Here is a 22,323-nt window from a genome sequence, read left to right as displayed (position 1 = left end):
TAACATGGATGATAGAATTCCACGGCTAACTAAAAGTGGAAACCTGAGAAAGCTAGATGGACATAGCATTATGACCTTGTGGTCTGCCAAGATACGAGAAGGCAGCCTCATGGCCCTACCATGACAGCCACAAGCTCCAGCATCATGCTTGCCTGCCATGATGGCCTGCATCCCTCTCAACTGGGAGCCAAAATAAATGTCCCCTCCCTTCAGTGGCACCTTGTCAGCTATGTGGTCACAGCAAGGAGAAGAATAATGAATACAATTCAGGGGAGTGGAGAAAGAACTGAAGGCAGCAGAGAGGCATCTAAGAGCTTAGGCAGGAACGAGACATAACAGTTACTTTAAAAACAAAAATCAAAAGATCATCTGGATCATTAAGAAGACAATGCAGTGAGCTGGCAAGACTGAGACTGACAAGACTACTCTAAGGTGACTGAGACTGAAAGATGAGCTGGCCTCCCTTACTTATGATGGAGAAAAACACGATGGACCCTTGACATGTTTAGTGGAAGGACATAGATGGAGGGGCAGAGGCCATGTAGCTCAGGATAGCACTTCTTCTTCTAGGTGAGACCACAGAGTGAGCAGCCTGCACATGGGGAAAGACAACCCTTGGGGAGGTCCAACTGGGGCTGAGTCCACAGTCTACATGAACATCTGTATCATCTTCCCTAGATGCAGGAGGCATCAGACATAAAGATGGATTAGCTCTAAGAGAATTTTTTTTCGAGACAGGGTTTCTCTGTGGCTTTGGAGCCTGTCCTGGAACTCACTCTGTAGACCAGGCTGGCCTGGAACTCACGGCGATCTGCCTGCCTCTGCCTCCCAAGTGCTAGGATTAAAGGCACAAGCCACCATCGTCTGGATAGAGAGAAATTTTTAAAAAAATAATTGGCATGACATGTTCATTTTATTGCACTCATAATTGGGAATGACTCATTTTTCTCAAAACTAAAAGTTATATATGAGATGATGATGTTTGAAATACTGTAACTACTCCGAAAATATACAATGAGGTCGGTTTTCACGTGCTTTTTTATTACATATGGTAGTAATTGCCAGGGCCACAAAATAATAGTGAAGTAGTAAAATAGTAGTTTCATCTAAGGTGTGTCATTGTGACAGTCTCTTAAGGTCATCATGCTCATCTCTATGTTTCTTTTAATAAAGGCTCTGGCTTTTCTTAGAGTGTTACACAAGTGGACAGAGTCCTATGTATAAGGTTATTCCAGAAGGAAACAGGGTGGGTAAATCAGGCTAACCAGGAGTGCAAAGAGATCCTCAGAACTCCACATTGGCTCGAGGGCCTGAAACTATTTGAACTTGGATCTCTGCAAAGTGGTTTGAGCCTCAAAGCTAGCACTCTGTAGTGGACAGCCACCACCATCATTCCCACAGCTCACTGCTTCCAGAAGGCACCCAGGGTACATTATGGTTACAATTTGATTCTCCAGTTATTGAGTTCGTTTGAGAAACTCTTGAGAGAGAAGGACTCCAGAGTCACAAATAAAGTGTCCTGGGCATGGTCAAACAAATGTGATGATGTTAAGACTGTGGAGTTTGAACTCTGTGCTCAAGCTCCCTTCCTTCCTTGTCCAGGAGGGCTGCTAATATCTAACACTACAGACTGTGACAATAATTAAGTAAGATAGTCCTAGGAAATCCTCGCCTATGACGGTATGGAATAGTCCTCCCAGCAGCAAGCAACGTTAGTCGCTATGACATTTTATTTAAATTAAAACCACTGTATTTGAACCCAAGGGAGGAGGGATAATGTCCTAATTGTTGTTTAAGGCTTCTTTCCCCTTCTGTCAAGGAAGGAGCATAGACTCAGACCCGTGCATGTCTGCCAGGGTAAGTAACTCCTCACCTGTCCTTCCCGCTTCTTCCTCAGCTCAGCGCTCCTACTGCTGTCCCAGGAAGGACCCACCACTCCTCACAAATAGAAACAAATCAAACAGCAGCAGAGAACAAAACAAGCAAATAAGCCCATAAGGATCAACTAATGTTTTTAAAACAAACAAATAAACAAATACACAGACACAGCAATTGGCACCATCAGCCCTGTAACCAAAGCTCCCTTTCCTAAAACCTGACTGGAAGAGGTTCTCCAAGCATTGATCATCTCTGTTTCTCATCCCTTTTCCCATCTCCCCTCTCCTGCCTCCCACACAGACACAGACAGACAGACAGACAGACAGACAGACAGACACACACACACACACACACACGAAACGAAACCTGTATCTAGGGAGCAGGCTGAATAGAGAGAAAGCCATGCTGACAGCCTTGAGGAGGAGAAGGCCTTGACCCCTTTGCTCCTCACTCCCCTATCTGCAACTGGATCCCGGGAGCTCGGCTCAGTGCTTAGCTGTGGGTCTCTGCTTCTGCTTCCACGAGCTACTGGATGAAGGCTCTAGGATAGCATTTAAGGTAGTCATCAATCTCATAATAGGCAGCCTCTCCACTACTGCTTAGATTTATTTGGGGTCATACTTGTGGATTCCTGAGAATTTCCCCAGGGCCAGGTTTCTCTTTAAACCCATCATAATGGCTCCCTCTATCAAGGTCTCTCTTCTCTTGCTTTCCTTTTCTGTTTTCCCCCAACTCAACCTTCCTCAAGACCATGCTGGGGAAACCCACAGAAACAGCTGACCTGAACTAGTGGGAGCTCCCAGACTCCAGACTGACAGCTGGGGAACCTGAATAAGAGAACAGGCCCCCTGAACGTGGGTGTCAGTTGTGGGGCTTAGGCAGTCTATGCGGCCCCTGGCAGTGGAACCAGTATTTATCCTTAGTGCATGAACTGGCTTTTGGAGTCCATTCCCTATGGAGGGATGCTCTTCTCAACCTAGATACAGATGTGACAGACTTTGATGGTCCCCCATGGGAGGCCTCGCCCTCCCTGAGGAGTGCCTGGGGGGTGAGATGTGGAGATGGTGGGTGGCATGGAGGACAGAATGGAGAGGGAACTGGGACTGGTATGTTAAATAAGATTGTTTTTATTTAATAAAATAATATTGTTTTATTAATAACTGGACAGAAAAAATAGTCATTTAAGAATAGCATGATTGTTGTGTACACCCCAAACCAGAAAGATTTATACCTTTCCAATGTATCAGAATTTACTGGAGAAAGCTAAATCTAGAAGCCCAAAAGAATAGGAGAAGATACACTTCACTTCTCTGTCCACCCAAGTGAGGAGGCAGAGCTTGGAGAAGTCAAGAAAAACCAAAATGCTTTTTCTCCACTGACTGGCTGAGAAGTTACAAAACACCAAAACCTCACACAGTAGGAAGACAAGAGAGTTCTTAGGAAAACACAGCTGGACAGATGAGGAGTGTGTGCAACCAAAGGGATACTTGTGTTCTATTGGGGGGGGGGGTTCTTCAGTTTGAATGGTTTGATGAAGAATGGTGGGATGCTTGCTGCAAGGTGTGGTACCATCACAGCCCACAGGGAACACAGAAGAGGACTTCAGGCAAGCTCTGTAAGCTGTCTGTGAAGAAGAATGGGGCAGGAGGCAAGGGGCAGCAGAACTCTCCATCCCCAAATGGTTGCTGTCAATGGGGCCAGGTCCCAATGGCCAAGAAGGTGGGACACATTCATTGACAGTCATCCACCCCAGCTTACTGGGAAACTTTAATAAATGCCCAGTAAATCCCCCCACTCAGCCTCTGTGTGCTGTTCTGCCTCTCCACGGGCGTTGTTTGTGCCTAAGAAGGAAATGTATAAGTGGTCTCTTTCTTCATGTCTGGTCTTTAGAATTGGGTTTCTGAGCTAATATCAGACAGGTGGATGGTGAGATGTGAACCAGACATGTGAATGAAATTTCTGGCAGGGCTGAAGTCTAAACCCTGGAAAGGAATAAGGAGCCCACTGAAGGCATCATAAAGAGGTGGACAGTGGAGCTTAGCAGATTTCAAGCAGAGTTTGAAAGCATTAGAAGTGGTTCCTGTCTTATACCCCCCTCAGACAGAGCATTTCAGAAACATTCCCCCAATGGAGGTGGATGTACTATAGGTGTTGAGACTACAGCTCCTCTCAAACCCACTGGGGAAGTTCACACTCGGGTGGGGTGCAGACGACAGGTGTCTTTGTAGGTATGGAGCAGGATGAAGTTAAGTTGGGGGATTCAGGCTCTGCAGTGACTATGCCAGTAGCCACTCAGCAAAAACCTAGAAGCCCTTAAACGACAAGCCTTTGGAATTTGATTGCTTGTGAATACCGCCCCCCCCCACCTTGTAATTGCAAAATTAAATTATGTGCACGTGTTTATGCAGCTAATTTTAAAAGTGTTCAAGAAGCTTTCTGTGAAGATGTTTTGATGGCCAATTTTCTTACATTACAGTACAATTTCTAGTGTTACAGTACAGGTTATTTGAGATCCTAACTAAAATTAGAAACTCCAATGGATACAAAACCCGTTACATGGAAACCTTTTTCACAGGTGGTAGGAGGATGCATGCCTGAAATTCCTCCAAGAGCCAGGTAGGAGGGTTCCATGTTGAAGACTAGCCAGAACAACTGAGGCAGGAACAGGACATATTCAAGAGTAGACCAAGGAACTTCGCAAGACCCAATTTATTAAGGGGGTCTTGAACCTTGCCCTGGTATAGATTAAATTATGTTTGTAGAAAGAGCAAACCTTTTTTTGTCTCAAAGGCTTCCCTTGTTTCTCAGTAATGAAACTCATGCTTTAAAACTTTGGAAACGCTAAAGACATCAGAATGGAAATCAAACTTAATTTATGTCAAACATTCTACTATGTCTTCACAGGAAAGCAGCTTGGATACTGAGCAATGCTACTCGGTGGCAGAGAAAGCCAGTGGGACTTGGTGGGCACATCCATCTTGTGGTCACCTTCTCCCTCCATCAATTCCCAGCAGGTGGAAACTTTCAACCTGTGTCCTAAGTCAAAAAACTTATCTTTCCACATTCAAATCTGTTGCTTGAGGCTGCCCTTCTATTTTCTTCTAATTCCCCTATTCTTTTCCCTCCTTTAAAAAAAAAAAAAAAAACTTTTCTTTGTGCTTCATTATAAAAGACATTTTCTATTACCTACAGGCATAGATGTTCTTATATCAAGTAATGTAAGCCATTCTTTGAAAAAGTTAGAAAAAAATATCTTGTCCATCACAAATATAGACAATGAGTATATCTTTGCACATTTGGTCCGGTGTTTTACCTATTACAATCTCTTTCCCATACTGTTGCTATTCCCCAGATACCACTGAAAAGGACAAGTGTTACAGTAATTCTATTGTCCTTGTGGGCCCCAACACTTCCCAGTGTATTCCTAGCTCAGAGAAACAGCCATGGTGTAGTTTTACATGGAAGAGGCAAACTAGGAATGGATGTTATAATCTCTGTACAACAGTCTCTCAGCTTTCACAATGGGGTCCCTTGCTGCCAGTCTCCAGTCTCTTGACAAATCTGTACGTTCATCATTTGTACCTAGCTCTTGATCAAACGTAAGACACTATCTAGACTAATGCTGTCTATGACAAGTCACAATCATGGATACAGTTCAGCTGTATGAAGTGTGACTGCAGGACACCTGGCTTTGCATAGTGTGTTTCCCATGCTTGTAAAACAGGAGATAGGACCGAATATTAGCTCATTAATTGCATAATTCAAAGGCTCACAATGATGGGGCATATGGAATGTTTTATGGGGTACCAATTCAGAGATTGAGATAAGGAAAGTTCCCTCTACTAAAATCATATTGATTCTCTTTTCAACCTCAGAGACATAATTTCTAAAATCGTTTGGACATCTGGTAAGGCTATTGACTTTCCAGGCTGTACTGGAAATATACAACCTGAAGGGCAAAAAGGTCTCTATTAGGAGGTCAGGATAAACTCAAGCTCAAATGGACACCCGCTGGCTTTGGTCTGCTCTTCCTAGCTTGCTCTAATGATCTGCAGTAAGCAAGGAGACCAAATGGCTCTGAGTACTTTACTGACACCAGGTGTTGTCAATGCTTTTAAATAAAACTCTGTTTCAGTTGCCTTGGACCGTAGGCATGGTTAGGTAACTCTGACAGCTTGTTTGTTGTTCGTGGAGACCATTCTATGACAAACTCATGCTGCTTACCACCAAGAGCAACACTGAAGCTCACTTTGTTAAACCTTACCAGGACATGGCAAAAATACAGGGAGATTAAGTGCAGAGCAAACAACCAAAATTGATGAGAACCTTTGGGTTGAGGATCAGAACAGAAAATGTAAAAACAAAACATCCGTGTGACAGAAATCTCAGTCCTCAGTTGTAGTTTGTGCTAACAGGATAGTGGTTGTCTTTGGTGTTTACTTAACCCCTGCAATCCCTGCATTATTCCCAGACTTACCTGCAGCTGGAGTGGGCCTAAGCCTGGGGTCGCTGCTGCGGCAGCTGCCATGGTGGTTGGGATCAGCTGAACAGGGTAAGGGTCACCTAAGTAAGAGAATAATAGAGGCGTCAGCACCTTTTATCTCCTCTCCACCTGCAAATTAAACTCCTGCATTCACTCTTTCCAAAAGCCTGCCTTTGTGCGCCTGGCTGGGGCCTAATGAAAAGCTCCATTGTGTAGCCTTTTACCAACTCTTCACAACCCTGGCTGAGAGAGGAATGTGAATAAAAGGAGCGAGCAATTAAGGCTGAAACCTCATCCTTTTTTCATCATGTATTTAGGAAAATGGGGGTTGGGGGCACGCCGTTCAGAGGCTGTACTTGGACAGAGACACACACACTCTGTGTGTGTGTGTGTGTGTGTGTGTGTGTGTGTGTGTGTGTGTGTGTGTGTGTGTGTGTCTGTCTGTCTCTCTCTCTCTCACACACACACTCTTTCTCTCTGTGTCTCTCTCTGTCTCTGTCTCTGTTTCTCTCTCTCTCTCTCTCTCTCTCTCTCTCTCTCTCTCTCTCTCACACACACACACACACACACACACCACTGCAGTCTTAAAAGGAGCACAGGAAATCCCTCCTTGCCAACTTTTCAGTCTTACCACAGAAGGAACTTAACTCACTTTCATTTTAACGAACTAAACACCAAAGATTTAAACCATTAACTAATCTTTTGAATGTTGTATTGTGGCCTGGATTAAAATGATCTCTTTAATAGGTCATGGACAAATTCAGAGTCAAGAAAACACTTCATGCTTGTCCTTTCTTTTCTTTTTGACATTATAGAAAACATTGACATCTTTGTTTTCTGGAGATAAATGCTGGCAAAAGTATATTTTAAAGGCAACAGACAAATTGATCTTTCAAAATTGTGTCTTTAAAATATGCTTCAAAATTAATCTTGTTTTTCTCATCATATATCCAATAAAAATTCAGATGCTAGAGGTGTACATGGATTATTTTGTGTACTTTTGATGCAGACACAGACATCTTTACTTGCTTAATAAGACAAAAGGCAGAAGTCAGCTTAGTAGCCAACTCTGTGTTAGTAATATAACCAATACTGCACATTAGTTAACTACTGGAAATATGATATAGCAAGAAATTGAAAGTAATGTCTATAAGAACACATTTTCTAATATATTACACTGGTTTTAGAAATTGAATGTGTGAAGCCAGGTGTCTGTCTATAAACCTCAGGAACCTGAGGCAGGAGGATCTTCAATTTATGGTCAGTGAGGACTACACAGCGAGAGGCTTTCTTGATAAACAAGAAAAAATGAATTCATGCAAGAACCTGCTGATGTATGCATTAACAACATTAAGATAATTCAGTTTTAAACACAGAGTATCTGAGGTAAATGGTAACCACTGCTCTTGGTACTGGAAGGTGAACACTGAGAAAGTCTGACATAAACATGGGGTTTATTAGGAATGCAGGGAAGTTCAAGCTGGAGGTTTCCAGAGAGGCCCCTTAGAAGCATGTTCACTGTTTCCCATCTTCCTTTCACCAATTTCCATAATTTTATACTTGGCCGTGATTTTTGCATCATAATATATATTTTATACTGGTTTGGAATATTTATATAGGCAATGTTTTGTACTTTTATTCTTAAAGATAATGTTCTAGGTCTGTTTCTGTTATTGTGACAAATGACCTGATAAAAAGCAACTAGGAGAATGAAGAGCTTATTTGAGTTTCAATTCCAAGTTACCTTCCCTCATTGAGGGGAATTCAAGCCAGGAACTCAAGACAGCTTGTCATAAAACTGACCACTTATTATTTGTAGTCAAGAAGCAGGGACAGCTGAAGGGACATACCAATGCTGCCCTCTTGCTTGTTCAGCTAGATTTTTCATGCAGCTCAAGGCCTTGCTTAGGGAATGATGCCACTCACAATTGGCTGAATCTTCTACAGCGATTGACAATGGAGACAATTTCCACAGATAGTCACAGGGTAATCTGATTTCAGTAATTCCTCAGTTGAGATTCTTTTCCCCAGATAATACAGGTTGTGTCAAGTTGACAGCAAAGGGGACCACCCCAAAATCATAAGTTTGTTCCAGGTTTCAAACAGAGATCTGCTCTTCATGAAGTTTACAGTTGATGGGGGTTGGGTAAATAAAAAAAATGTATTATAAAATATAGCATTTAGTAAGGAAATCCATAATTCGGTAAACATATATTGGCTCCCCCAAATCTTGTCTAAGAGAACAAAGAACCCTCTGGAAAAAGCCATGTTTAAGTTGACCTTGAATTACGGAAATTGAGCTGGGCAAAGGTGAGAAAAAGGCATTCCAGGCAGAGAGAGGATGCTCACGAAGACTAGAAACAGTGGAAGTCTTACACCATGTTCTAGGTCCAGAGTGGCCGGACTACAGAGCAGGTGCTGAGACAGAGGTGAACGGGGATGTGGAGGGTGCCAGGTGATCACTTATTATTCAGGGTTCTATAAGCAAATATTAAGGCATCTAAGTTTATTCTACAGAGGAAAGTGAACCCCAAGTGTGAAGAAGAGAAACAACTGACTAAGATGGACTTAACTAGCAAGTGGGAGCCACAGAAGCAGACTTCTGTGTAGCTGGTGACCAGGGATGGACAAGGGTAGGGCCTTGGGTGGTACAGGGAGAACTCAACATTTGAGGGGGAACAACAGACAAGAGTGTTGTCTGTTTCCATGACAAGGCAGGGACAAACATGAAACAAGGTGACGGGCAGATGATGCCATAGGCTTGGGCTTTACTGCCATTTGGTACTGTTAATTGCTTCATCTGTGTGACACTGATTCAATGGAGGGAAGTTGAAAATGTTTAAAATTGAAACTACGTTTGTTCAGATGAGGGAAAATGGTAAATATTATAATTGTATAGTTATTAGAATCGATCATGTAAATGCCTACAACATTGTAATTCATTTGTATCCCTCACTTAATGAACACAATCTTAAAATTAACTAAAGCGTTCATGAACAGGCTCCGGTGCTCTTCACAGTGATAATTCATTTATATAATTTACTTCCCCTGTTGTAAATTAATCAATTAATAAGCACTTGCTACATCCACCATGTGATTAGGAATCTGCCGGGTGCTGTGGGAGATGTACACAATAAAATTAAACAAATCCGGGTCTCTAGTCATTGCACATTAATCTCTCCTACCCAGGAGCATGTTTGAGTTGTACAGGCCATTGCTGAGTGCTACAGGAGTTAAAGGCGGTGGCTTCTAGGCTTCAGGCTTTAAAGACTAGTTAAAGGTGGCAGAGAGGAATTAATGTGACTTTGCTGGCTTTCAGGTGGCAGGGGGGTCAAGGGACAAGAAGAAGGCCTTGAAACCTGTATCAGAACATGAGTGTGATGTTCAGGCTGAGAACAGAAATGCACCCTAAATGGTGATCCATGTTAGCAGAAGGGAGCAGAGACGAGAGACATTTGCACACTCCATCACCAAAGAGATTTGGATACAGGGACGCAGAAAGGCAACAGATGACAAAGGAGCATCAGGCCATGGTGGTGGGCGGTTCCTGCTTGTAATTCTAGCAGCTGTGAGACAGAGGCAGAAAGAGCAACCGTTCTAGGACAGCCTGGGTGATATAGTGAATTCAAGTCCAGCCTGAGCTACATAGAAAGATGCTGTCACAAAAGAAAAAAATAAAGAGAAAGAAGACAGAAATGCAATCTTAACCATATTACTAAGGAGATTAAGTGACAGGTGGACTTGATGACCTAGATATATTTCAGAAACTCAAGCTCTCAGTGCATTTGGATGGGACTGCACACTTGCAAAGGTGGTTTGGATTTCTAGGTCACTAATGTCTATCTGCGTATATAAAAGTCACAAATTAAGATCTAATCTACTCTGTAACATTAAAAGCATACACACCAGAATATTACCATTTTTACTCCTTACATTCATGACAATATTTAGTTACCTTTCTTTGTGTTTGTATATATCAACAAATGTTGTGAGCGCATCATATTGCCCATATGTAAATGTATGGATATATATGAAATAACCATAAGCAGTAGGCAACTGTATACGTGTGCTATGGGTTGAGTTAACTGTGTAGCCCCCGTTGATGTAGTAAAGCCCTAACTTGCAGTACCTCATTGCACCTGGATTTACAGAGACGAATAAGTAAAATGCATTCACTAACAGGCCTTATTGGATATAAGAGGAGTCCATACTTTAAAATTAATTGATTGTGAGTGTGTTTGTGTACATGTACATGTCGGGGTAGACATGCTGCACTCAGAGGACATCTTCTGGGTGTCAGTTCTTGTCTCCCACGTTGTTAAGGCATGATCTCTCTTGCTGTGTCTTACCCTCTGTGCTATGCACTCCAGGTTAACTGGCCAGTGAGCTTCTGACTGATTCTCTTGGCTCTCCTTCCAGCTCACCCTAAGAGTGCTGACTATAGGTGAGAACTGGTGTGTCCAGCATGGGTCTCAAGGACTGAACTCAGGCTAGTAGACACATGCAGTAATAGTTTTGTACTCTGAGCCATTCCCTGCAGCCCTGACAGGAGGCATTATAAGAAGATGGCATCAGAACACATACACCCTGGGGAGCATTAAGAGAGGACACAGAGGGGAGGTAGCCTCATACGGGCCAAAGGAAGATGCTCCATGAGAGCTGCCTTGTCTCTAAGATCTCCTAGCTTCTACAGCTGTGAGAAAAATTTCTGTCCAAGCCACCTAGTCTGTGACATTTCACTATAGAGCACAATGCTGTCTAAGGGTGCTATTTAGCAATGAGTTTGGTATTTAAGGGAACAGAGGACAACAAATTTTAGCAGCATTGAAATGAGTGAAGTATTAACAACCATTGTGCACTGTCAGTCACATACATCTTCTAAAGTATGAACATATGATCATAAGCAGGACTTCAACACATTTCATAAGCACTCTGTTCAAGGAGCTACACTGTAGTGGCTGTTCCACCCAATGTGAAAGTCACATACATTACTCCGTGTCTACCTCATTATTAAATTTTTTAAGCTCCAAATAGTCAGAGCTAAATATGTTGAAATCTGCCTCAAATAAAGAAATAAATAGGAATACAGTCACTGAGAAATTTCCTAATGTAGCAATTTAACTCTTAATTAAGGAAACTCAGAATGTGTTTTATAAGCATGCCATGCCCTGAAGAGGACAGGGGGATCTATGAAAATTCATATATGACAAATCAAAAATCAGAGGCTACCAGAGGAGAATAATTTTGTAGAAAGAAGTACTTCACTCAATCAAGCCATCTGTCAACTGGTCCAAGAAAATATTGGTGTATTTTGTAAATACCTTATGAGGAACATATTGGATAGTAGATAATGGAAAACTCTGACTTTTAAAGTCCAGTCATGTATGCTATTCAGATTGACTTTCAACTACTTAAAAGTAATTTCTTTTATTCCTCAGTTTTTAACCATTTGAACAGTTTTTCCCTCGACCGTTCCAAAGTTAATTTTCTTATTTCAAGTCCAAGACTGGAAAATTCTAGTTCAAAATAAAATTTTTATGAGGTTGAAAAATACACCAAAGCCTAGCTTCCTCCACTGTGGGTCACAACCCCACATGGGGTCAGGCATCTGAGTGTGGGGCTCTAAGACAGCAGGCAAGGGTGACAGGGTTCTCAAGACACAGCGTCCAAAATCAATTCAGCACCAAACACTCAAGGAACCTGCCTCTGTGTGCTGTGTCATGTGTGCATGCTGTATCATGTGTCTGTGCTGTATCATGTGTCCATCATGTGGACTCACAGCAACCTTACTTCTGACTACATAGCATTCGCACGAAAACACCAAACATGGCCCTCTCATACCACATATGACCCCCTCACACCACACATGAGCCCCTCACACCACACATGAGCCCACCATTGGATGGAAACATTTCAGATTAGCCTCTAGGCTATTGCATGTCATAGAATTTTCATTCTATATACAAACTTTTTTTTTCCTCTCATGGAAAATAATGGTTGAATTTTGAGAAACAAAGACTTTCAGTATTTTCCTTACTCTCATTCCTCATGCCCAACGTTAGTGTATTTTTGGATTAAATTAGATTATTTGAGTTTTAAAACACTCCTTTTGATTTGCTGACTTGATTTCCATAAGAATTGTTCACTTGGGAATAGGATGGACGTTTCAACAATTTCATTTTAAAATAGTGTGTGTGTGTGTGTGTGTGTGTGCGTGCGCATATGTGTGTGTGTGTGCATGCGCATATATGTGTGTGTGTGTGTCTGTGTGTGTGCATGCGCGTGCACGCTCACGCCCCCACACACCTGCCATCTGCCTGTGTACCACATGCATGCAAATGCCTCTAGAGGCCAGAAGAGGGCGTCAGATCCCCTGGAACTGGAGTTACAGATGGCTGTGAGCCACCTGGTATGGGTGCTGGGAACCAAACCCAGGTCCCGAAAGAGTGGTAAGTGAGTGCTTGAACTACTGAGTCACCTTGCCAGCCCAAAACATACTTCAGTCATTTTATATCCTAGTGACATAAAGTGCTGTTCTTAGCCATGAGGACCCTGAAAAATTGGAAAGGTGGTCTACACCCTTCAGTATTGATATTCAACCGAGATTTAACACTTTTAAAATTGACATGCACATTTAGAGTATTAATCCACGAGTTAGCTCTGGGTTTTGATTAAATGACAAAGTTACATATACAGCATAGAACTACCTTAAAATAAAGTTTTGTTATTGTTTATTATCAGCAAGTCTTTGATTTGCATACCTTATTTTATATACCTCTATTTCTGGGGTAATGTCAGAACTTCTTGGATGTATGGAAAGAATAAAGACTAACATGCCTGCTACAAGATGCTGATAGTCAATAATGTCACACCACAGCCAAGATTACAGTGTATCCGCAAAGGCCAAAGCTGAGGCTGGTATTAAACCCTGCAGAAGGCTTACTGATTGTGTTGAGTCATAAATAATGAGAATTCACAGATCACCTCTAGTTATGTTATGTTGCTACGCTCTATAGAAGACAGAAAACAATTTTTCCAAACAGGGTGATTTAGCTGAGGATTTTGAGGACTGGGTGTGCCCTTTGCCAGGGTCATGTAAAGCAGTCAGCAGCTTCTGAGCCGAAGCAGAGGTTACTGAAACCTCCAGCTTTACTGAAACACGGTGGCAAATTCTTCATCAGCCTGAAGCATTCATTGTATCTTTGTTTTGCTTCCCTGACAACACCAGACTTCTTTCTCTAGGTGCCAGGAAACAAACTTACACACGCGCAGGCGCACAGCCACTCCCCCGCCCCACCCCACACGTGCACATATGAACATGCTTGCACACACACAAATGCAAGCATGTATGCACATGAAGGCATACAGCTGCACATGTACACATACTCACATGCACACAAACACACATGTACACCTTGAGGTCCCTGTCCTGTTGGCATTTGTCATCAAATGAGGAAACAGTCATGCAAACACATGTAAACTGATGGACCGAGCACTGAAGGTATCCTAGAAACTTCAAGGTAAGTACTTAGCCTGGGAAGAGACTATAGCAAGAGGAAGATAGTTGGTTTGAGTGTTCCCAGGCAATGGCTATTTTCACTAAGAGATTACACTTCAGGACCTTCCAGCATCTATCTTCTATGTCTCTGTCTGTAAGAGTATACACAAGCCTCTTCCTAGAACAGATTAAACACCTTCTCAGATGTGCACTTAACATACCCTGCTCTTACATCTCTAATTTCCAGATGGAGACCTCCATAGGAGCCTAAGACAAAATGAGGTTTAGCAGACACTGTAGAAGGGGGCTGAGAAGGAAGCTGTTGCTTTGATCCATCCCAAAGGCTGCTGGGAGAATTAGCAGTCAGCATCTTCTGCTTCTGGGGCCCTGCCATTCACTAGGGAGTGCTCACCCAGCTCAGGCTCCTAGATTTGTTACTACATCTACGGGTATATCCTTCTCTATCTATGCCGTGCAGGAAGGAAACAGTGAGCTATGCGCCCAAGTAGTAAGCAGAAGTCAAAGCTCACAGAGTCTTGCATTTTACTAGCATGGTAAGTCAGGGGCCGATACTAAGCAGGGCAGTGACACAGCGGATTTGTGTTCCTGATAGATCAATTTTGTGGCTAGAGAGAGATCGATTGGAAGAGGGAGAGGCAAGACAAAGAGACACGTTAAACCCATAGCAGTAAATCCAGTGGGAAATGATAATGGCCTGAACTAATCCGGATGGAACAGGAGAGGAAGGGGCAGCCCCTGCAGCGAGCTTAGGCACCAATTAGTTGGCAGAAAAGAGACATAAGAAAATAGAGGCCAGAACCATAGGTGAGCTTTCCATTTTATTTTAGTGCACACATCAGGAAATAAATCTCATTTTCCTCTAAACTCCTTATCCCCACCACTGGTTTAAAGTGTGGGTAGCTAATATTTACTGTGTGTTAGGTTAAATTTGGACCATTCTACATATATATATATATATATATATATATATATATATATATATATATTTATCATATATATGTATGTGTTATATATAACATATATAATATACAAAACTATGTGTACACGTATACACAGATGCACATACATGTATTTATACTTAATCATTACTGTGAGATTAAGAAGTTGGGAATATAATCTAACTGTGGTGTTTATCTTTTAAGATTTATTTCTTTTTTTTGTGTGTATACACGTATATGTGTGTGTTTATGACATGTATCTAAGGTACACCAGGAGGTCAGAAGAAGTTGATTATATATATATATATATATATATATATATATATATTATACATATATATATAATCTTCACAAGTCAGTAAGAGATACAACACATTTAAGACCCATTTAGGAAGATCTCAAAACTGAAAATAGTATCATCAACTTTCTTTATATAAGAAAAAGGATTGTTTTAGTGACTTTCACAGACTAATTTAAAAACATGTAGTTCAGCTTTCATAATGGATGGATTGCTTAATGCTCATTTTACTAACACGTATCAGATATAGCTGTGTGTAGACACTAACATAAAAGCATAATCCTTGCTTTAAATGATGCTTAACTTAAACTACCTCTCAAACAGAGAACTATACAATGTGACTGTTTGAAATACATTTTGTATGTGACTTAAAATTATCACCAGAAGTTTGTGTGCTGAAACTAAATCTTCACTGTGAAGGATTAAGTAGTTGGAAACACAGTATAACAGTGGCATTAATTTCTTAAGGTTAAGTTCATTTTTGTGTGAATGGGTGTGTATCTGTGTGTGTTTATTACAGGCATATAAGGGCATGTAAGGCAGGGTGTGGTCAGACACACCTGTAGCCAGCCCCTAAGCAGGCATGGCTACAGCATCCCCTACAGAACTCAGGTCCTACTCAGTCCACTGAAGGACGAGCAAGAACCTTTTACTGCTGAGCCATAGTTCCAGCCCTGTAACTGTGGCATTTTGACTACAGTTGGAAGCCTCATGACTGAATGCTCGGGAATTTAGGAGACAGGAATCCTGTTCGTCATGACTCTTGGTGTCATGTCATGTGCCACATCACATCTGCAGACCAGAGGGCAATTTTCTGATGTGGACCTTTGACCACAGAACTCTAGAAGCATGAGTCAAAATAACCCCGTGTTCTTCATGACTTTTCCTTCTCTGTGATGCTGCACTATTAGGAACTGAGAGTGGACTAATGGTACCTCTAGGCAGGAGGAGGAGGAGGATTTTACATAAGCTGGAATAGCTGGGACAGACACCATGCTTTCATTACTAAATATTACATTTTAGCACTTAACACACAGCATATAGCCACTAAATATTATATTATGTATTATATATGTATATATAATTAATGAATAATTATTGAGTGCCATAACAAGGGCCAATGGAAACTCAGTGGAGAATGTATTTCTTTGATAAGTAACTTGAATCTGGGAGACAAGTTGAGAGACTCTTGTAGTTTTACCAGGGTGTGGATGGGTAGATGGGTGGATGGATGGGTGGATAGGGTAGATGGATTGATGGGAGGGTGGACAAATGGATTTATGGGCATGTGGGAAGACAGGGGATGTATGAATGAATACATTGATGTATGGGTAGATAGAAATACAGATGTATGGGTGCCTTATATGACCTCAACCCAGGTTTTAGTTCTTTAATTATTTGACAATATGTTCATATTAAGCTGTAAAATATTTCCTTGAATAAGTCTCAGGTCCTTATGTGACTCGCTTGTACTGTCATGTCTTAGACTTGCCCTTGTCATACTGTCTATAGGTCAGGGTATACCATTTCTATCTTTTGATTTCTGTGTAAGAATGTGCCTCCACCACATCAAGTGTTAATTGCTTTCATCACTCAAGATTGGACGAAGAGATATATCTCCACCCTCAGAACCATTCCTGGGTATGTTTTCATCCATTGGTTTGGATGAATTCTCTTCCAAACACTTCCTTTCAAATGTTAGGCATATTTACAGCATATTTCTATTGTTTCATCATCATCATGGGTGGCCCACCATGCCAGATTAGCAGAAACAAGGGACCTAGGAAACAAGGCAGCCTTCCTTGCCACCTCTCTTATCTTCCCCACTCCAGCTCTGTCTTGCTCAGGGTGTCTTACAGCTCTTCAAGGGCAATCAACTTCTTCAGCCCTCAAAGTGGTAGGCTTACAGGGGAGAGCCCTGTTCATGCTTAAGTAACATTCACTTGTTATAGCTCTGGAGTCTGGGAACCCTGAAGGCAAGGGATTGCCCAGTTTCTAGTCTAATGACAGACTGTTTATCATTTCATTGATGCTACTTGTAGAAGCCTTCCACAGATGGGGCAAAACAGCTTACCTCATCTTTATTCCCAAGGCTTTCGCTGTCCTGACCTAACCATGTCTAACTGCATGCTCCAGTTCCCAAAAGAATCACCACAAGGACAGGAATTGCAGCATGTAAGCTTTGGGTGGACACAGAGACTCAGACTAGAATAATTCAACTCTTCCCAACTAGATTATGGACACACCAAAAGCAGGGACTGTGTTTTACACACCTTTAAATACTCACTACCTGGCACAATGCTGCCTCATTTAACATGTTTCACAGTGAGTGAGTGAGTGAGTGAGTGAGTGAGTGAGTGAGTGAGTGAGTGAGAGAATGGAGAATTTATTTATTTATGAAGCTAATCAAGTGTCTAGAACTAGACTTGGATCCAAAGTTTAGGATTTAGTGAAAGAAGCATATTATGAACAAATAATTCTGCAAATAAGAAACAGATTGTTTTTTACACAATGCTTAATTCAGACACACACAGTGTTTTGCTTCCTATAAAAAGAGAACAGATAATGGAGAAGGGTGGAGGCCTAGGTCATACAGAGAAGGGTTCGGGGATACAGCTCAGGGCAAAAGCGCTTGTCTACACATGCACCCTGGCTTTCATTCCACACCACATTCTAAAAAAGCATCTAAAAGAAAGAAAAGATTAATTTCCTGTCACATATTTTCAGGGAACCATTACCTTATACACCCCATAATCTGTCTTTTATAGTAGATATTTTGTTTTAAAGGCAACTCGTATCTGAGTAGATAAATGTGGATGTAAATCATGTTTAGGCCAGCGAGATGGGGCTTGCCACAAAGTCTGAAAACTTGATTTTGATCCCTGCCTGTAGAGAGAACCAACTCCTACAGGTTGTCTTCTGTCCTCTCTCCCTTGTGGGTGTGTCCATGTTCAAGCTTACACACACACACACACACACACACACACACACACACACACACACATCCATGTTCAAGCTTACACACACACACACACACACACACACACACACACACACACACACACACACCAGATACAATGGTTTTAAGTGAATAGTATTGTTTCCAAAGTATTGCAGCATTCCTTTTCATTGCAAGTTTGTAATTATCATTTTATTAAAGTGCCTGAGTACAGCCAAAGCAAAACTGGAAAATATTTTATATAAAGCTTGGATAATGTATGCTTCATCCCTGTGATGGTCTTCTGCCAGTTTACTCTGTAATACCAGAAAGCTTGAGTGTGGCTCTTCATACCAATAAGAATAGCTGAGCTTCCAACCTCTTTGTATTCATTTATTCTTTAAGGGTGGTTTTCAGGAGTTATTTTTTCATTTTTGTTTTGCACATATGGGTGAATATAGTGCTTGTGAAGCCCAGAAGATGGTTTTCTAACTCCTGGAACTTGAGTTACAGAGGGTTAATAGCCACTGTTTAAGTGCTGAGAATCAAACCCAGGTCCTCTACAAGAGAAGCCAGTAAGCTATCTCTCTAGCCTGGAACACTTAGATATGTAACAACTACCCTCAAACAGCTTGCTGAATCCAGAAATGGAGAAGTAGAAGGTCTTTCTTAATGCAGAAAATGGATCCCCCTTTTAAAATTTGTTACAATAGCATAATATGATTTAATGTGAAAATTGTTATGAGACAGGGCAATATTTTGTATTAACTCCCACCAAATGGTAAGGAATGAATGCAAATATTGTCAGTGAATTTTATTTGAGAAAGTAAAATACATTAGGTCTTGTTTAACTCTATAGATGTTTAAAAAGAAGACATTGTGAGATAATAGTTAGCTCTTAACTGCCCTGTCACAGGCTAATACTTTTCCACTAGGAGGTTTTCTTTCAATAAAATATAGTTTTATGACTTTTTAATGTAGCGTGGCAAATGAAAACTTTATCCTATTTAATAGTTACCTCGATAGCTAGTTTAGAAAGAGATTAATTTATGAACACTTTAGGAAATACCTCTCAGAAGAGACAGACATGTCTGCATATAAATGACGAAGCCCTTGTTGTCCCTTCCACTCTAGGGTCATAATTAGAGAATTCTAGTGTGAATGAAAATCCTGGATTAATCATCCCAGGAACTTTGCTATCTTGGAAAAGGGGACAATGAATCAAAGGAGGCTCCTCTTACCTCTGTGATCCAGCATCCCTAAAGAGGCATCTAAATGACTGTACAATAGCTCACGTTAGGCTGCACAGAGGGCTCATTCATTAACTAATTGCTTTCATAGCCAGACCTATATCACAATATATGCCAACATCCTGCCTCAGTGTCTTGTGGGAAATTGAATGGTATGGAGAAAATGGATTAATATGATTACAATATTAGGAGGTAGCAATTTGGAAGAAAGGAATTCTTTTAAGTCAATGAAGACAAAAATCACACGCTTTTGCTCTTTCATCCCAGACTGTCCTTAAGGTTTAGCAAGCAATTAAATTGTTTACATTTTTTAATAGTCATTCTGTTGTTCTGTCAGGTTAGTCATCTCATTTCTTGGGTTGTGCCAGAGTCTGCGGTGTCATGGCTTGCATGGAAATGTCCCCCAGAGATTCATGGCCCACTGGCCTCCTGTTTGGACAGTGCCTGTGGAAACTTTAGGGGGCAGCACTGAAAGATGCTGCTCACTCTGCCTCCAGAAAGGAACCATGTGGGTGCCTGTGGTGGTTTGGATGTATTTGGCCCCCATAAGCTCACAGAGAGTGGTGCTATTAGGAGGTGTGGCCTTGTTGGAGAAAGTGTCATCTCGTTGGAGGAGGATAGATGTGACACACTCCTTTAATCCAGACCTTGAGGCTAGAAGGCATACCTTTAATCTGGGCCACATCTTCTGGAGGAAGTGCGTCACTGTGGGGGCGGGCTTTGAGGTTTCCTACACTCAGCGCACCACCCAGTGAGTCAATCGACTTCCTGCTGCCTCCCGGCCAAAATGTAGGCAGTACCACATCTGCCTTCACACTGCCATGGCTCCCATCATGATGAAAATGCACCGAATCTCTGAAACTATAAACCACTACCTCAGTTAAATATTTCCTGTCTAAGAGTTGCCAAGGTCGTGGTGGTGTCTCTTCACAACAATAAAAACCCTAACTAAGACAGTGCCCATCTCGGGCTTCCAGCATCATCCCTCCCCACCGGGATGGACTGCCTGCCTTCCTCAACTATGCACAGAAAACTCTGCCTCTTTTTTTTGTTTTGTTTTGTTTTTTTGTTTTTGTTTTTCCGAGACAGGGTTTCTCTGTGTAGCTTTGGAGCCTATCCTGGCACTCGCTCTGGAGACCAGGCTGGCCTCGAACTCACAGAGATCCGCCTGCCTCTGCCTCCCAAGTGCTGGGATTAAAAGTGTGCCCCACCAACACCCGGCTAAAACTCTGCCTCTTTTAGACTGCTTCATGTCAGGTATTGGCCACGGTGATGAGAAACGTAACCAGGCATCAGTGAGGAGAGGACCAGTGGCAAATGCATTCGGAATGCCTCCTAGCCTACAAGACTCTAAATGGCCATTTTCATACACCCGGGAGTGATGTCATAGACTCTCCCACTTCCCACGGAAGCACACAGCACAGCTGTCCCCTGCAGTTTGGAAAGCGGCCACCTGGAATGGATGGACTTGCTTAGGTTGTGACCTAGAGAATGAGTGATGTTAATTCTGACAGTCTTTATTTTGAAACTTGGATCACCTACTCAATATCCAGTTGTGTTGTTACAGTGACAATGATTTGTCTTCTTTAGAAATAGCTATAAGGAGTCAATTAAAAATTTTTGATTACAAATGAATGTAGCTGGGACAGACTTCCCCACGGCTGCCCAAATGTTAGCAAAGTGGAGGCACACAAGGAACATGATGCACACCCTAAGACCCTGAGAGAAGGTATTGTCACAAAACCAACAGAAACAAACGATGGGAGCGCCACACCCGGCATTTACAAGTGCTTCTCGTCTCTTCTACATCAGAATCACACCTAGCTGTGGCTTCCCTTGGCAGAGGACGAGAATAGCGTTTATAGATGTGGCAGAATGAATGCTGACGGAAATGTTTCATTCATTTGACATCCACCTCTTTCTAGATTTACATTTATTTCTATTCATGTGTCCCTGTGAGCATACGGCATATGTATGTGGTTTCTATTCATGTGTCCCTGTGAGCATACGACATATGTATGTGGTGCCCACAAAGGGCAATAGAAGGTGTCAGAGCATCTGGAGATGAAGTTACATGTGATTGTGAGTCACCTACACGGGTGCTGGGAATCACCTCAGGTCCTCTGGAAGATGCTTTGAACCTCCAAACCATCTCTCCAGCTCCGTGATTTGATGTCCCCTTAACTTTTACTACTTTCTTTATTACTACCAAGTTTTGGATGTTTTCTGTTACCATTTTTCACGTGTCTGTTTCCACTTGTCTGTTTATTAGGCTCATATTGAAGCAGTTATGCGATTTTTCTTTTTCTTTCTTCCTTTTTGCCGAACTGTATTTAGTCACTCTCGGCTCTATGGAAGCAGGGATGCATTCATATACTCTTTTTGCAGTTTAGCACATCGACTGAATTTTCAGAAATGTGCTAAATAAAATAGCAATATAGGGATTGAAATACTTAATTGCCTTATGAGATTAGTTTAAATAAATAGAAGTTGATAAGCCAATCTTAATAAACCTAAACTATGCTGTATTTGCTCATCAGTTTTCTGAACAGTGTTTCCTCTTCCAATAAGAAAGGAAACACTCAGTTAATTAGTTCCTCATACGCCACAATAAAATTAATGTTTAGGAATTAAATACCAGCAACTTCCTCGGGCTAACTTGTTGACATGTTCTGTTTCTAGTTAATGCCACATGTTTCATTGCTTGATGGGAGTCTGTATGGGTTCCATTGTGTCTCTCTGGTGCACAGGGCCCACGAGCTGGCATTTAGAAGACCACATGCTAATTTCTGATTTAACAGTGTCTGCAGTGTCAGCTGACACACAGGTCATAAGCAATCAGTGTCCAAGCAATCACCAAGGCACAAGCCCAACCCCATCATGTGATACATTTACTAAACCTGTAGAAGGGAAAGCCGGTCCTGATGATGGAGATTGCAGGCTCCATGGTCATCAGCAGAGGAAGGGAGAGCTCATCACGTCCTAAAGCTTCTGTATTGTGTAAATATGACCGGGATTA

The 22,323-nt window shown here is 41.8% G+C and overlaps 1 protein-coding gene across 6 annotated transcripts in view; it reads right to left on the bottom strand.

The window, feature by feature from the left end:
- Positions 1-22,323, bottom strand: part of Sox5 (SRY-box transcription factor 5) — a 970,651-nt gene that overhangs the window by 100,655 nt on the left and 847,673 nt on the right. For all 6 annotated transcript variants that reach the window (XM_035448567.1, XM_027430149.2, XM_035448569.1 and 3 more), the window contains one exon: positions 6,356-6,441. In XM_035448567.1, the coding sequence (XP_035304458.1) occupies positions 6,356-6,441 (86 nt within the window). The remainder of the gene's footprint in view (positions 1-6,355; positions 6,442-22,323) is intronic.

Source organism: Cricetulus griseus, chromosome 8, assembly GCF_003668045.3.
Source record: "Cricetulus griseus strain 17A/GY chromosome 8, alternate assembly CriGri-PICRH-1.0, whole genome shotgun sequence".
Lineage (NCBI taxonomy): Eukaryota > Metazoa > Chordata > Mammalia > Rodentia > Cricetidae > Cricetulus > Cricetulus griseus.
Note: the sequence above shows the minus strand (reverse complement) of the source record. Positions and strands in the feature narration are given on the sequence as shown.